Genomic DNA, 16,879 nt, shown 5'->3' on the forward strand with positions numbered 1-16,879 from the left:
CTTTCATTGTACACATTGTATAAATATTCCATTGGTTCCCAATACTTTCCCTATATTTTATTCTATTAATGTATCAAAAATAAACTAGCTCAATGTTATATTATTTAAAATTTTAACATGTTGAAATATTTCACCACTCAAATTTTATATTATGATATTAAATGTTATAATTAATATTGATGTATTGAATAAGTGATGCTAAATATTTATCGAACAACTAATGCAAATAATAATCAAATAAGTAATTTTATTTTTTTTATCATCACGTAAATTTATAAAAGTATAAAATTGTATGTCCAAATCTAATACTAAAAAGATATGTCTTGTAACCTGTATTTATTTATATTTATATTTATATTTATATTTTTGGGACTTATCCCTTCTAGACTTGAATCATTTTTCATAAATTGAAATTAAAAAAAAAACTACAAGTTTTTTTTAAAATATACAAGTTTTTCCAAAATAAGTTGTAAATTTGTATAGATTAATTTATCCAATACAAAATTCTTTAAGGATGATTATATGATCTAACATTCATTTATATTTCACCATGAAGAAATGCACTTCTAGAAAGATTGAGCTCCCTAATAACATCCTTGATGTTCATTCTTTCATTGGGAGATTCCATTGAACAAGCAAGTGCAATTCTTGTTAGAGAAAACACACAAGTCTCTTCTTTTGGAAGAATGATGATCACATTCTCTATAATGCTTTCTTCCTCAGTGGATCTTCGTTGTATTTGATTTGTGAAGAGAGTTGAGTCCACAATCTCTAGCAGGTTGTTTGAATATGCCATGTTCACATAATGATGTAGATTTTCTCCATCTTTAAACATTTCTTCTGTTGGTCTCTTTCCACTTAACATTTCCAATGCTAAAATTCCAAAAGAATATGTGTCACCTTGCATTGACGCCTGAGAACCTATTCCATACTCTGTAATAGTTCATATAGTATATTATTAATAGGGTTTAGTTAATATATGTCTTAAGGGTGCATGATAAATTTATGGGTTATGTTACGTGTACACTAAAATCAGCTACTAAAATCAGTCATCAATATAAAATACATGTTGCAATATAAATACATATTAAAAATAAATTAAATCACATATATTTATATATAAATACATTGATGATTGATTTTAGTGGCTGATTTTAATATACAAAAAACATTTTCTTAATCTTACCATTAGTAAAAATTTTTAAATGTTTTCATTTAAGGAATACAAAACAAATATATTGAAAACTTAATTTTTTTAGGGTGTGTTTGATTTACGTTTTTATTTTTTGTTTTTATTTTCAATATTTTCTATTTTTTTTAATATTGTAAAGAAAAAAGTGAAAACAGACTGTTTTCATTTTTCCTTTATAAAATTTAAAAAATAAAAAACACTAAAAATAAAAATACAAACTAAACATACCATTATATTTTTAATAATTTATTTTTATTTTATAGCCTTAACATATGTACTTAGAATACATGATAAATAAACCTTTATTAATATTTCAATAGAAATGTTAAAAGTTACATAAAACATCTTGAACGCAAACATAAGGAAAAAGTGCCGGAGTATAATGCATTAAATAAACCATCAAAGAATTTTTTTTATCACAGATTTTAGTATTTAATAACTTATAGTTTGGTTATTCTATAATTTCTATAGTTTTATCACAATTTTAATTAAATTTTATAGTTAAAATTTGTATTTAGATCTTTATTAGTTATTATTTTTTAGAAAAAATACAATAATTCTATAATATTAGCTTTCAGAATATTCTATAATTTCTCTACATCAAATACAAAAATCAATGTTCTAAAAAAATATATTTCTTAACAAACTTTTAAGCTATAACACCTAATTAAAATTTTTTATCTAATTCATAGACTCAATTGCAAACTTTTAAATTATAAAAATCTAATTAAAAATTTTAAACTACAAAGACCAGAAGAATAATCAAGTTATTATTTAATTGTTCAATCAGTCTCCAAAAAATTTATTTCAACAAATTAATTAGTCCATATCATATTGCTATTTACGTGAAAAAATTTTTTTATCATCTCTATTATGGTTGAGATTAATTTATCTAATTTTTTTTTACCAAAATTTGAGATAGAATCGATTTGTCAAATAAATTAAAAGGTTAAAAACTGATTTAATAATTAAAACTACTTAAAAACTAAACTCTAACTATAGATAAAAAAAAAAAAAAAAAAAAAAAAAAAAAAAAAAAACATACCTGGAGGAGAATATCCAATGGTTCCCTTTAACCCAATGGTGCTAGATTGCTGATTAGAATCTGTGAGAAGCCTTGCTAACCCAAAATCAGTCACGTGACCAACCATGTGATCATCAAGGAGCACATTGCTTGGCTTTAAATCACAGTGAATGATTGGTTGCTCGCATTCATAGTGAAGATAATGTAATGCATTTGCCACATCAATTAGAATGTTCAATCTTTGAGCAAGCTCCAATGGATCTGATTGATCTTCAATGCTTTCACCACAAGGTTGCAACCACTTTTCTAAGCTTCCATTAGCCATGTACTCAAACACCAATGCTTTGAAATCATTGCCTTTGAAATCAATGCTTGAGCAACAAGTTAAAATCTTTGCAAGATTTCTATGCCTCATAAACTTCAGTGCATTACATTCAGCAATGAAACTCTTGTTGGCTTCATTCGTTTCCATGTTCATTACCTTTATAGCAACAAACTTCTGTTCAGATTGTAGAAATCCCTTGTAGACAGAACCAAAGCTTCCAAATCCAATCAAGTTGTTAGTGGAAAACCCCTCTGTTGCATGGTGTAGAAGTTTGTATGACACCATAGGAAGCTGGAATATTGATGACTTGGAAGATGATAAAAATGATGGTCTTTTTCTCTTCTTGATCCAATAACACAAGACAGGAGTTGAAAATAACAGAAAGCAAACAATCACACAAATGATGATTACTACTTGCTTCAAATTATGGTGCTTGTTTCTTCTTAACACAATAGTAGCAGGGCATGCTGCTAGATTCAACTCTGATATACCACCACAAAGATGATTATGATCACCGGCTATTGATATTGCGCTCGCGTTCTTGAAAACACCCTCTATTGGTACCTTGCCCTCCAAGTTATTGAAAGAAAGATTCAAGTATGTTAGAAATGAAAGGCTTTGCAAATCTGTTGGAATTGTTCCAAACAAATTGTTTAGTGAGAGATCCAAATGAGTAAGTCCTTTCAATGAAGCTATTGATGAAGGTATCACTCCATTGAAGGAATTCCCATGTAAATCCAGATACTCCATGCTTTTGCACTCGCCAATCGTCTCCGGAATCTCCCCGGAGAGATAGTTATGGGAGATATCTAAAGTGTCAAGGCTTGAAAGGGATCCCACTTCAACAGATAGATTGCCATTGAATGAGTTATGAGATAAGTTCAAAAATATTGACAAGGAAGGAAGTCCAAAAATCTGCTGAGGTATCTCACCAGTAAAATTGTTTCTAGAAAAGTCTAGAATCTGCAATTTTTGCCAGTTTGCAATAATGGGTGGAAATTTTCCTTCCAACATATTGTTTGAAATATTTATTTCAACCAATTGAGTGAGATTTCCCAAGGAGGGAGGTATCTCACCTAAAAGGTGGTTTTGCCCCACATCTAGAGATTGCATCTTATGAAACTTTCCAAAAGAATTTGGAACATTCCCACTAAAGTGGTTGTCACCCAAATACAAAGAAATTAAATTTATGTTATTTCCTATTGTTTCAGGAATAGTTCCATGTATGTGATTAACAAAGAGACTTATTTCAATGAGTTGGGTGGACAAATTGCCTATTGAGATGGGTAAAATACCCCCCAACTTGTTGGAACCAAGAACCAAGTTTTCCAATTCGGTGCAATTAACCAAAGATGTTATAAAGTCCAAATCACCATCTGAACCACTGCCAAGATTGTTGTCATTTAAGTTTAGCCAGGTAAGATGTTGCAATTTTTCAAGAGATGGAACTTGTCCAACAAAGTTGTTTAAACCAATATCAAATATTTGAAGCAAAGATGCATTTGCAATTGAAGTTGGGATTGGACCTGAAATTTGGTTCATTCCAATTTCAAACATTTGCAAATTCGAGAGGGCGGAGAACATGCCGGCCGGAAGCGAGCCGTGAAATTGGTTCTCCGCGGCTGAGAAGAAAGCAAGAGATGTCATATTGCAAAATGAAGAAGGAAGCATACCAGAAAGCCTGTTTGTAAGTATCACTAACATGGACAACTTTCTCAGTTGTCCCAATTCTTCAGGTAACTTTCCCTCCAAGTTATTAACTGCTATGGAAAAGACATCAAGGGAAGAGATATTTCCTATGGAGGGTGGAATTTTCCCACCAAAATTGTTTTTAAAAAGACTCAACTTTTCTAATTTCTTAAGAGAACCAACCTCAATTGGTATTTTTCCATGAAAACTATTTGCTGAAAAATTTAAGTATCTTAGTTTAGAGCAATTAGTTAAACTAATAGGAAACTCCCCTGTCAAATTGTTGTTTGAAAGGTTGAGTTTCCTTAGTCTAAACAAACGGCCCAACTCTCTTGGAATTTCTCCATAAAATTTGTTGCTAAGAAGGTTGAGAATTCTCAAGAAAGAAAGGTTGACAATATAAGGAGATATGGTCCCACTCAAATGATACTCTTTAAGGTTCAACATCACAACTCTTTGATGTTTGATGCCACATGTGACTCCACCCCAGCTGCAAAAATGGTTAGAAGTATTCCATGACATCAAAATTCCATAAGGGTCACTTGATATTGATTTTTTAATTTGAAGTAATGTCATAAAATCGGTCTCATTTCCTAAGGTGGTGGTAGCGGCGGTTATTGTCGGGTGAATCAATGGCAATGTTACACAAAAAAGAAAGATGGTTGTCAAGGTAGAAAAAAGCATTGTTGGGTTGGAGAAAGAAAGGCAAAAGGACCTATAACTCTATGAGTATATGAATGTTTATGCCAATGGAAAAATGTGATAGTGCTTTATGGATTAAAATATTGGAGTGCTACTATATATACTTCTAAAGTTTGTGGAATTCTTTGCCCCCTACCCCACCCTGTTCTCATTGCTTAGCTAGTTAACGTTTATTTTGGTTTCTATATATACTCGCAAAAGTTATTTAGATTTTCATATTGCTTGAGAAATTAAATAAAAATTAATATTTTAAAACACTAACTTAACTAGGATTTTTTTAATAAATAAAATAAATTAATTGTTTACCAATATGTATTTTTTAAAAATATTTATATGTTCTCTTTTTATTTATTTTATTTGTACTGCAAATGAGAGAAATAAAAAAAGAAAAATGTAAATATTTTTTTAAAAAAATCACATGTTGGTAAATAATCAATTTATATTATTTATTTAAAAAAATCTAACTTAACTATGTCAAAAGATTAACTTTGTTGATAGCTTACCAAAAACTATTTAATTGTTGTAAAATAAATAAATAAATAAGGAAGAGAAATAAATATAAAATATAAAAATATAAATATGCTCTTATCTTACTATATTTAATTTATCTATTTTTTAATAGTATAAATATTATAGCTTAAAACCACAGAGAGATAAAGAGAGAGAGTTTATTTGCGGAGAAGAATATTATAGTAAAAAAGAGAGAGAGTGGAATGTTTTATTGCTGTGTAAAATGTCTCTACCATACCCCCTATTTATACATGCATGGGGTCTTTATTTTCAACATGCATTTAAGTCAATTTTCTCTTGAGAATGGACATCCACGTTGATCCTTATCACAACACTCCCCCTTGGATATCCATTTAGGATTATTGCCTCGTTAAAACCTTACTAAAGAAAAACCCAGTGGGAAAAAACCTTAGTGAAGGAAAAAGAGTACAATATCCTTTAGTGATGTGGACTGCCTCATTAAAAACCTTGTCAAGAAAAACCCAATGGGAAAAAACCTGACCAAGAAAAAAAGAGTACAGTCTCCCCCTCTTGCCGACATCAAATCAGTACAGTCTCCTCCTCTTGCCGACATCTTTAATGTCTCGAAATCGGCGCATCCCAATCTCATGTACCAATCTTTCAAAGGAGGATTTTGGGAGTGACTTTGTAAATAAATCTGCCAGATTATCACTTGAGCGGATCTGTTGGATATCAATTGTTCCTTGATTTTGAAGATCATGAGTGAAGAAGAATTTGGGAGAAATATGCTTTGTTCTATCACCTTTGATGTATCCGCCTTTAAGTTGAGCAATGCATGCTGTATTATCTTCAAACAGGACAGTTGGAGCTATCTTATGATCAATCAGTCCACATGATGATAGAATATATTGGATCAGACTCCGGAGCCAAAAACACTCGCGACTTGCTTCATGAATCGCAAGTATTTCGGCATGATTAGAGGATGTTGCAGCAATCGTCTGTTTCGTGGACCTCCATGATATAGCTGTACCACTATATGTGAATAGGTATCCTGTTTGAGATCTCCCTTGATGTGGATCAGACAAGTATCCAGCATTTGCATAGCCAACTAATTGTGACTTGGATCCATAGGGATAAAACAATCCCATATCAACCGTTCCATGAAGATATCGAAATATTTGTTTGATTCCACTCCAATTTCTTCTGGTTGGAGAGGAACTATATCTTGCTAGTAGGTTCACAGCAAATGATATATCGGGTCATGTATTATTAGCAAGATACATTAGCGCTCCAATGGCACTAAGATATGGTACTTCTGGACCAAGGATATCTTCATTTTCTTCTTTAGGACGGAATTGATCCTTTTTCACATCTAAAGATCTTACGATCATTGGGGTACTTAATGGATGTGACTTATCCATGTAAAATCTTTTCAAGATATTTTCTGTGTATGTTGTTTGATGAATAAAGATCCCATTTTTTATATGCTCGATCTGCATGCCGAGACAAAATTTAGTTCTTCCAAGATCTTTCATCTCAAACTCTTCTTTTAGAGTTTTTATAATTGTTGGAATCTCTTCAGGAGTCCCAATCATATTTAAATCATCAACGTACACAGCAATTATAATGAATCCAGATGCAGATTTCTTTATGAAAACACATGGGCAGATATCATCATTCTTAAATCCGTTTTTGGCCAGATACTCAATAAGACGATTATACCACATTCGTCCAGATTGCTTTAGACCATATAAAGATCTTTGCAATTTGACTGAGTATAACCCCTGTGAATATTCATTGGATGGTTTAGATATCTTTAGTCCTTCAGGGACTTTCATATAGATATTCCGATCTAATGAGCCGTATAAATAGGCTGTTACTACATCCATTAAATGCATATGCAGTTTATGATATGCACATAAACTGACCAAATAACGCAATGTTATCGCATCCACTACAGGGGAATACGTTTCTTCATAATCTATACTGGGCCTTTGTGAAAAACCTTGTGCCACAAGTCGGGTTTTATGGCGCACAACTTCATTTTTCTCATTTCGTTTTCTCACAAATACCCATCGGTATCCAACAGGTTTTACATCTTCTGGTGTACGGACTACAGGTCTAAAGACTTCACCTTTTGCAAGTGAGTCTAACTCAGCCTTCATGATTTCTTTCCATTTTGGCCAATCATTCCTTTGCCGACATTCCTTTGTCGACATTCTTTGACTGATCTTAGCTCAAGATCCTTACTTTCATGCATGATATTTAATGCCACATTATATGCAAATATTTTATTGACAATTATCTTATTTCAGTCCCATTTCTCTCCTATAAAGATATAATTTATCGAGATCTCATTATTTTCACAATTTTCAGGTACCTGAACGTCTTCTGGCGTTAACATTATATCAGAATTTTGGACAACTGCAAGTGTCTCTACTATGTCTTTTTCAACAGGAATAGTATTTACCTCTTTTCGCTTTCGAGGATTTTTATCTTTGGAACCGACAGGCCTGCCACGCTTCTGGCGTGTATTTGCTTCAGTGGCTATTTGTCCGACTGGGACATCAATTCGAATTGGGGCATTTTCTGCCCTGCCACGCTTCTGGCATGAATTTGCTTCAGTGGCAACTTGTCCTACTGGGACATCAATTCGAATTGGGGTATTTTTCGCTGGTATATAAGATTTGGTTATCCTCTTTGTATCGAAAAATGCATCAGGCAATTCATTTGCTATTCTTTACAAATGTATAATCTTTTGAACTTCTAGTTCACATTGCCCTGATCGAGGATCTAAATGCATCAAGGATGATGCATTCCAATTAAGTTCTTTTTCAGGAAGTTTATTCTCTCTCCCTAATGTTGGAAATTTTGATTCATCAAAATGACAATTCGCAAACTGGGCTTTAAATACATCTCTAGTTTGTATCTCAAGATACCTCACTATAGAGGGAGAATCATATCCAAAATATATCCCCAATTTTCTTTGGGGTCCCATTTTGGTGCGATTAGGTGATGCAATGGAAACATATATCGCACACCCAAATATTCTTAAATGAAAAACATTTGGCTGCTGGCCAAAAGCTAATTGCATAGGAGAGAACTGATGGTAACTTGTTGGCCTCAAACGAATAAGTGCTGCGGCATGTAAAATAGCATGCCCCAAACCGAGGTTGAGAGATTTGTTCTCATAAGTAAGGGTCTAGCAATTAATTGGAGGCGTTTAATACGTGATTCTGCTAACCCATTTTGTGTGTGAACATAAGCTACTGGATGTTCAACACTTATTCCATTAGCCATACAATAAGCATCAAAAGCTTGGGAAGTAAATTCACCAGCATTATCAAGACGAATTGCTTTGATTGGATTTTCTAAAAATTGTTCTTTTAATCGAATAATTTGAGTCAGTAATCTCGCAAACGCCAGGTTGCGAGAAGATAATAAGCACACATGTGACCATCTCGAAGATGCGTCTATCAGGACCATAAAATATCTAAAAGATCCACATGGTGGATGAATGGGTCCACATATATCACCTTAAATTCTTTCTAGGAATTCAGGGGACTCAAATCCAATCTTTACTGGTGATGGCTTTAAAATTAACTTCCCTTGAGAACATGCAGCACAACAAAATTTACTAGATTTAAGAATCTTCTGGTTCTTTAGTGAATGTCCATGAGAGTACAACAAATTTACTAGATTTAAGAATCTTCTGGTTCTTTAGTGAATGTCCATGAGAGTTTTCAATAATTCTCCTCATCATGGTTGTTCTTGGATGACCCAATCTATCATGCCAAGTTATGAATTCATTTGGGCTAGTAAACTTCTGGTTTACAATGGCATGTGATTCAATTGCACTAATCTTGGTATAATACAATCCAGATGAAAGTGAGGGTAACTTTTCTAATATAACTTTCTTATTTGAATCATGAGTTGTGATACATAAGTACTCATGATTTCCCTCATTCATAGTCTCAATATGATATTCATTTCGGCGAATATCTTTGAAACTCAACAAGTTCCTCAGGGACTTGGTAGATAATAGTGCATTATTTATTATAAATTTTGTTCCTCCAGGAAACAAAATTATAGCTCTTCCGGAGCCTTCTATCACATTGCCTGAGTCAATAATAGTATTAACATATTCATCTTTTGGCAGAAGATGGGTAAAATATATATCACTTTTAAGAATAGTGTACGAACTTGTACTATCCGCAAGGCAAATATCTTCAGGATATGTCCTTGCCATTTTTCTTCAAAGACAAATAATAATAATAATAAAATGAGTAGAAGTACATACACAGTAAAATTATTAACATTAATACTTAACAAACACACATATTAAACTATTCCATCATTGATCAAATAGCCAATATTTCCTTCAGATTCTCTAAGAAATTAGATACATCAGAATGAGTGGTGAAATTTTCATAATTTGAAACAAAATTTGTTTCATTTTCTTTGTCATCCTTTTTCAAGGATGCTTAATAAAGATCAACAAGGTGCCTTGGGGTACGACAGGTACGTGACCAATGGCCCTTTCCACCACAACGGAAGCATTTATCCTCAATTGATATACTTTGCCCATTATTTCTTTTTTTTTAATCCCACTTCTGATGAGATCTTTCTTGTGAACATAATTTCTTTTCCTTCCATAATTTTTATTGTTATCAAAATCTTTCCATTTACCTCTTCTGGGGTTAATTGCCGCATTTACTTCAGGAAATGGGGCGGCGCCAACTGGGCGCACTTCATGATTCCTTAAAAGTAACTCATTGTTGCGTTCAGCAACAAGAAAGCAAGAAATTAATTCAGAATATTTTTAAATTCTTTTTCTCGATACTGCTGCTGTAGGAGCACATTCGAGACATGGAAGATCAAGAAAGTTTTTCCTAACATATCGGGCTTGAGGAAGTATCACATGATTGTACCTTTCTTCAAAGTCTTTCCACAGATCTGCAAGATCTTTTAATGTGGGATATTCATTTTTCAATCATTCGTCAAGATGACGATAAAGGAGAATCATGGCCTTGACTTTTATCCTTCCGCAATGTATTATTTTCAACCTCAATGGTATCTTTAAGATCCATTGAATCAAGATGGATTTCAACATCTATATCCATGATAAATAATTATTTTCAGATATATCAAAAGCATTATATTCAAGATGAAAGAGTTTCGACATAATAAAAATTTGTTACCTGGAGTCTTCCTAAAATTTGATCAGAGTCTCGTGCTGATAACATGTTGTAAAATAAATAAATAAATAAATAAGGATGAGAAATAAATATAAAATATAGAAATATAAATATGCTCTTATCTCACTATAATATAAGTAATTTATCTATTTTCTAATAGTATAAATATTATAGCTTAAAACCACAGAGAGATAAAGAGAGAGAGAAAGAGTTTATTTGCGGAGAAGAATATTATAGTAAAAAAGAGAGAGAGAGTGAAATGTTTTATTGCTGTGTAAAATGTGTCTACCATACCCCTATTTATTTATACATGCATGAGATCTTTATTTTCAACATGCATTTAAGTCCATTTTCTCTTGAGAATGGACATCCACATTAATCCTTATCACAACATTAATGATATTCTCTTTTCATAATAAAGATCTTTTTTAGTTCTATTTTTACATCAAATTAATTGTCTTTTTAATTTCAATAACCCATTTATCTTTTTTCTACTTTTTATACCCTTCAAATATTATTTATTAAGTAATGGAAATTGTTAATAACAGAATAAATGTGTTGTGAACCTGTGATTGATAAAATGTATTTTTGCATTTTTTTTTTCAAATTTATAGATGTTAAATGAATAATAATAATAATAATAATAATAATAATAATAATAATAATAATAATAATAATAATAATAATAATAATAATAAATTTGAAAAAAACATACTATATCAATTAAATAATTCCAGTACATCTATAGAAAACGAAGTGAGCATTAGCTTCTTTTTTTTTTTGGCTTATATAATGATTTGGTTTAAATGATGGTGGGTTAGAGTTAGGGTTAGATTATTGGTATTAAGTATTTCGTTTTTAATATTTATTATTTTCAGGATTTTTTGGAAAAATAAAATAATAAATAATAACAAATAAAAATAAAATTTTATTATTTTTACTTTTTTTTATAAAACCTTCAAAATAAAAGATATTAAAAAATAAAAATAAAATTTTTCTCCGCACCAAACCTATTCTTGATTTCCAAAGATGAAATAATTTTGGTTACTTTAGCGTGTCAAAGGCGCTTTGGAGAATTTTGTTCATCGTTTTTGATGACCGATTGGATCAGTACTTAATGCATGAGACAACAAGCTAGTGATGACAAAAGGAATTTATAATGATCAGTTAATATATACAAAAATACTATTTGTATACTAAAATTAGTCATCAATATATTTATATTTTAGTATATATTTTATACTAATAACAGATTTTAATAATTGATTAATGTACACATAGTATAACTCGAATATATATTGCCAGCCTTGGTTGGAAATACTAGAAAAGAAAGTGATATAAACCACTGTGTAAACTTTAGCCTAATCAGGGGACCCATAATGGGACATTAGACTAACATTAGTGTTCATATTATGTTAAATGAAAATATGGAAGATGTCATTAGCTAAAACCATTTCTTACTATTCTTGACTTCTTTGTAAATTACTTAATATAAGTGGACCATACTTCTCATGCGAATCCAAAAGCGGAAGAAAATTCGAGCATGATGCAGAGTTATTTCTTCTTAGACTTCATGAACGTGCAAGAGACTCCGAAGAAAATCTCTTATTTGTGAGAATGTTTGTGTGTACAACTGTACATATATATTACTTACCAATCACTATTGAGTATTGAGTACTGTTTACGTTTCTTTTTATCTATACTTTGGCTTGTCTTTTTGCCAGATAATATCTATTTACTCTTATTTTCCTATGCAAATAATAAAATTTATTATTAAATTATCATTTCTATAATCAATTTATAAAAACATTAAAAATTATTTTATTATTATTTTTCTATTAATAAAAAATAATTAATAATATTATATTTTAATTACTCTTAATTCTAAATTTCTTAATAATTAAATTTGTGATGCTACACGTACAAGTTTTTTTATAATTAAGTCTAACTTATTGATGTAGAATAGAAATTTTGCACTTAGCACATAAACTTAGTGATTTAGTATAGAAATTTTTTCATATAGCACATAAATTTTTATCGCAAATATATTTTGTTGGTTGGGTAAGTCGATGTTCTTTGTTGGTATTAATTTCGACTTATGAAGTAATTCAACTATAATTCGTCGAAATTTGAGAAAGATCGACAGATCAGGCCTCTGGCTATCGGGAAACAACACTTTCAACTACAATAAGAATAATAGTCAAGGTTGAGAGTTTAATGAGAAGAAATGGGTTGAAACTAGATACACCATGTGGTTAAATTTGAACACGATGTGAGAACGTGGAATTTGAAAACTAAGGCAATATACAACATAGGGAGGCCACTATGAAGATTCTTTAAAGTCAATGCAAGGTCGTGACTTGAGAAAAATGAGGAATTGGATAGTGGGCAAGATTCTTCAGGAACAAGTCTATCTTTAGGATCTATAAATAGAAGAAGTTTTAGAAGAAAAAAGGGAACTCAATCAAATATACTAGGTCATCACACAAACTCTGCAAGAATTCTTAGTCTCAGTGACGCAACGCAAGACCATGGAGTGTAAGTGCATGTGAGTGTTAGAAACCCGTTTTATTTTACTGTTCTTCATTTTTCTTTCTTTAATTCCTTTGTTTTAAAAGTTTCATTATTATTTTATTGTTCTGTTGATTTCCATTTCACTTTTATACTTTTATGTATTCAAAGTTCTCTTTTATTTATTTCGCATATTTCGATTTTATTGTTGAAATTTGCCACCAATAGTTCGACATAGTTCGTTTTCGACACGAACACTAAGTAATTCATCGGTTGAGCTCACTCTTTTTAGAGGAGTCGTATCTGCTCCCCGAATTGAGATCTTGATACAAGCCCGATTCGACACCCTATCGAGATTGTTAAAAATCGAGTAAAATAAATTGGCACGCTCGGTGGGACCCTGGGTTAAGTTTGTGTGTCAAGCTGTGTATATGATTACGCAATGGTAAATTAATAATGTCAGACAGGCCTCAAATTCGACTGATACGTCGAATAATGATATGGGGATCCTATAAGGGGCCTTGAAATGGAGGCTGTACTATCGACCGGTACATCAAGTCGAAGGTTAAACTCTGTTAATACGGAAGGAATCCCAACATCTGTCCCTATCATGTGGCTTCCATACGGGCTACCTCCGAATTATTTCCCACTTTTAGAGAATTCTAATACGGGATATGTTAGAGGTGTTAGTACTATAAGGAATAACCTTTTGTATAATTCTGCACTACCACCTTCGGGTTATCCCTCAATGGGTATACCAAATCAGTACTACTTTTATATGACAAATTATGGTGCACACCAATATTAATAAATAATTATCCCTATTTAGGGTCAATACCTTTATCACAAATCACTTCCACAATGCCAAATGTTCTTTTGACATAAGATATGGGGGCAAGTAGGTTATCCATGGGAGGGACACGTCCTTCTATTTTCTAGACATATTGAGATAGATTCCTATCAGAACGTCGTCTTCTAACACAGTCGAATCTTTAGCTGTGTTCATACAACAAATCAAAGGCAACCACCATGATTTAGCAAATATTCTTACCCAACAAATGGCCATGGTGCTAAACCCCATGCTAAAAAATAACAATGATAAAATAGAGCAGGTTGCTCGACGAATCGATGATATTGCAAGAGCAATTAATCGACCTTTCATTCAACCTCTAGGAGGGATTCAAGCTAATAATCCTCCTCTAATACTAAAAAAGGAAAAAGATCCAAACAAGATATTAAATGAAGCTAGAGCAAATAATGTTGTTCAAGCTTATGTCAAAACATAACTCAAGCTGTCGAGCAAATCCTGAACAGAACGGGATTAAATATAAGAGTGACAAATCAACCATATTTTATACCCCCTTTCTAGATTATGTCTTGTAAGCTGAACTTCCAAGGAGAGTCAAAATGCCTAAATCTTTTAAAAATTTGTTGAAAAAAGTGGAGAGCCAACTGTAGAGCACACTGCTCGATATACAGTCAAAATTGGTGAACTAATCAATAATCAATATTTGAAAATGAGATACTTTTCTTCTTCACTTACAAAAAAATGTCTTCACTAAAATTTTAAACTTGCAACCTAATTCGATCCATAGCTGGGCTCAATTAAAAATGAAGGTGACTGTTCATATCCTGGACCAACAAATAAAAGTCAGGCCCAATAAAAAAAAGGTCCACTCATAAAGTGGCCCTTTATGGTAAAACCCGACCTCTTAAAGAGCTTGGACAGTAATTGGCTCTGGATATTTTTTTCGCTACATCTAGAAGGGAGATCTTAACAGACTCCCAAGATAAAAGGGATAGTTATTTATCAGAAAAGATAAGAACTACTCCAACAAAGGTGGTTAACAGCTCTATTATAAATACACTAGAGCCCCAGGTATAACCACGTTCTAATCTACTAAAAATCTGCCTAAAACCCTTGCTAACTTAAGCATCGAAGTCTCTTGTAGGTACCACCCCCACCTCCTCACGAGGAACTCGGATAGGTGGCACTTCGGAACCAAAGAGGTCGGACATTGCCGTATTAAAGGATCTGGACCTCACGTTCAGGCCTAAATCAACATTTCAGGTAACCCTCGGAACAATGACCTTGTCTGATTTACTCACCGAAAAGAGAAAAAAGGGTGAGTTGATCGATGACTATCTTATCCGTTCAAGAATATGAGAAATAAGTATTTCACTCATATTCTGGAACCTAAAGTAGTCAAAATGGCCATCAATGGACTCGATTTTAATATTCGAAAGAAATTAGTGAATCAACAATTCCTCACTTGGCTCAACTAGCTGATAAAGTATAGCAATTAAAAAAATTAAATAAAGAAAAAGAGGAACTAGAGTTAAACAAAAGAAAGCCTTTCTTTAATAAAAAGGTGAATTTTATTGATTGCATAAATGTGGAAGAGTCAAATAATGAATCATCTCTTACTGCATAATTGAAAGATGGACCTCCTTATGTGTGTCGATCTCTTAATCCAGCAAAAGATAAGACATTTTTTTCGGGAGAAAGAATTACTCCTTCGACCTAACAAAAGATGAAAAAATTTTTGATATATTATTAAAAGATAACCAGCTTGTACCCCTTGAAGAAAAACGAATGCCATCTATGGCTGAGATGAGAAATAAAATTTTTTGCAAATTTCATCAAGCTTCTGGACATTATACTAATAGTTGTGTTCATTTTAGGAATTTGGTACAAAATGCTATTGAGGATGGTTTATTAAAGTTTGCTGACAAACCTGAGATGAAGGTCGACTCTGATCCTTTCCAGGTCACGTTGAATTTTGCTAAAACAAAAGAAATGACCTTCTCAATCAACATGGCTTTCGTCAAACCTGTAAGAAAATATGATCAGTTCGAGGTAGATATGTTCAAAGCAGAGAGGTCTATTTACCCTAAAGTAGAAGAGGACTTGTTGGATTTTTTGCTAAGGCAAAGAGAGGAGGAAGAAAATGTTGCCATATACCTTCGATGTAGTGCTTTGTTCCACACCTTAGCTACGAAGGCTTTTTGACTCATACAAAAAGAGTAGAGAGCATGTTTATTAAGAGGAATTAAGGCAAGCTCGACTAAAGCAAGGAGCTAAAACTCGAGATTCTACAGAAGCTCCTGTTAAACAACAAATGTGCACTGTGGTGACAGTCGATCAGAAACTACAGGGGGTGTTGATTCGGACTAGAGTTCCTCCATCAAATGTGTCAAACAATAAATGGGTACAGAACAATGCTCCAAACTACTCCAGGTGTTATAATTTTAATGTTCCTAGAGGAGGTTTTAGGAATTGGGCTGGAGGTCAAAAAAGAGGTGTCTCTCGGCGAGGGGCAAGTAAAAAAGGCAATGGTCGAGGAAGGTCTCGACGCAATTTTCAGGAAAGAGATCCCTTCATTCCAAGAGCTATGGCTCAAGCCCAAAATGTTTATGTTGATTCACAAGGTCCATATCCAGAGTTGAGCAAAGAAAGTAAGTCACCTCAGAAACAAAAACAGGAGAGAGAGAATGCATCCTTGAGTAAAGACCAAGTGAAGGATGAGTCGAAAGAGACGTCATTGACCAAGTCAATTCCCAAAGGAAAAGAAGAAGAAGAAGCATTGACAAAGACTTTTGACTCCGGATTTAAAGATGACTTAGATGTCATGTTTGGTGAGACTGGTTTTGGTTATGTATCTACAGTGTCGGTACTCCCTTTTGACTTTCAGGGTGATGCTGAAAACCCTTGGAGTTGTCTTGAAGGAGATTGCGATAATATCATCCTAGGAGACGAATGTAGA

General features: G+C 32.5%; 1 protein-coding gene across 1 annotated transcript; it reads right to left on the reverse strand.

Moving 5' to 3' along the window:
* Positions 1–452: 452 nt before the first annotated feature.
* On the reverse strand, positions 453–5,004 carry LOC112777982 (LRR receptor-like serine/threonine-protein kinase EFR). Its single transcript, XM_025822359.3, has 2 exons — positions 2,238–5,004; positions 453–933 (listed from the first exon to the last, which is right to left on the reverse strand). Exons 1-2 carry the CDS (start codon positions 4,912–4,914, stop codon positions 539–541), a joined length of 3,072 nt encoding a protein of 1,023 aa, XP_025678144.1. The 5' UTR covers positions 4,915–5,004; the 3' UTR covers positions 453–538.
* Positions 5,005–16,879: the final 11,875 nt, after the last annotated feature.

The sequence above is a fragment of the Arachis hypogaea genome, chromosome 19 (genome assembly GCF_003086295.3).
Source record: "Arachis hypogaea cultivar Tifrunner chromosome 19, arahy.Tifrunner.gnm2.J5K5, whole genome shotgun sequence".
In the NCBI taxonomy this organism is placed as follows: domain Eukaryota; kingdom Viridiplantae; phylum Streptophyta; class Magnoliopsida; order Fabales; family Fabaceae; genus Arachis; species Arachis hypogaea.

Coding starts and splice junctions, on each gene's coding strand:
- LOC112777982 (XM_025822359.3), bottom strand. CDS start 4,914: ATGCTTTTTTCTACCTTGACAACCATCTTTCTTTTTTGTGTAACATTG. Junction 934..2,237: donor CATTGGATATTCTCCTCCAG/GTATGTTTTTTT, acceptor GAACTATTACAG/AGTATGGAATAGGTTCTCAG.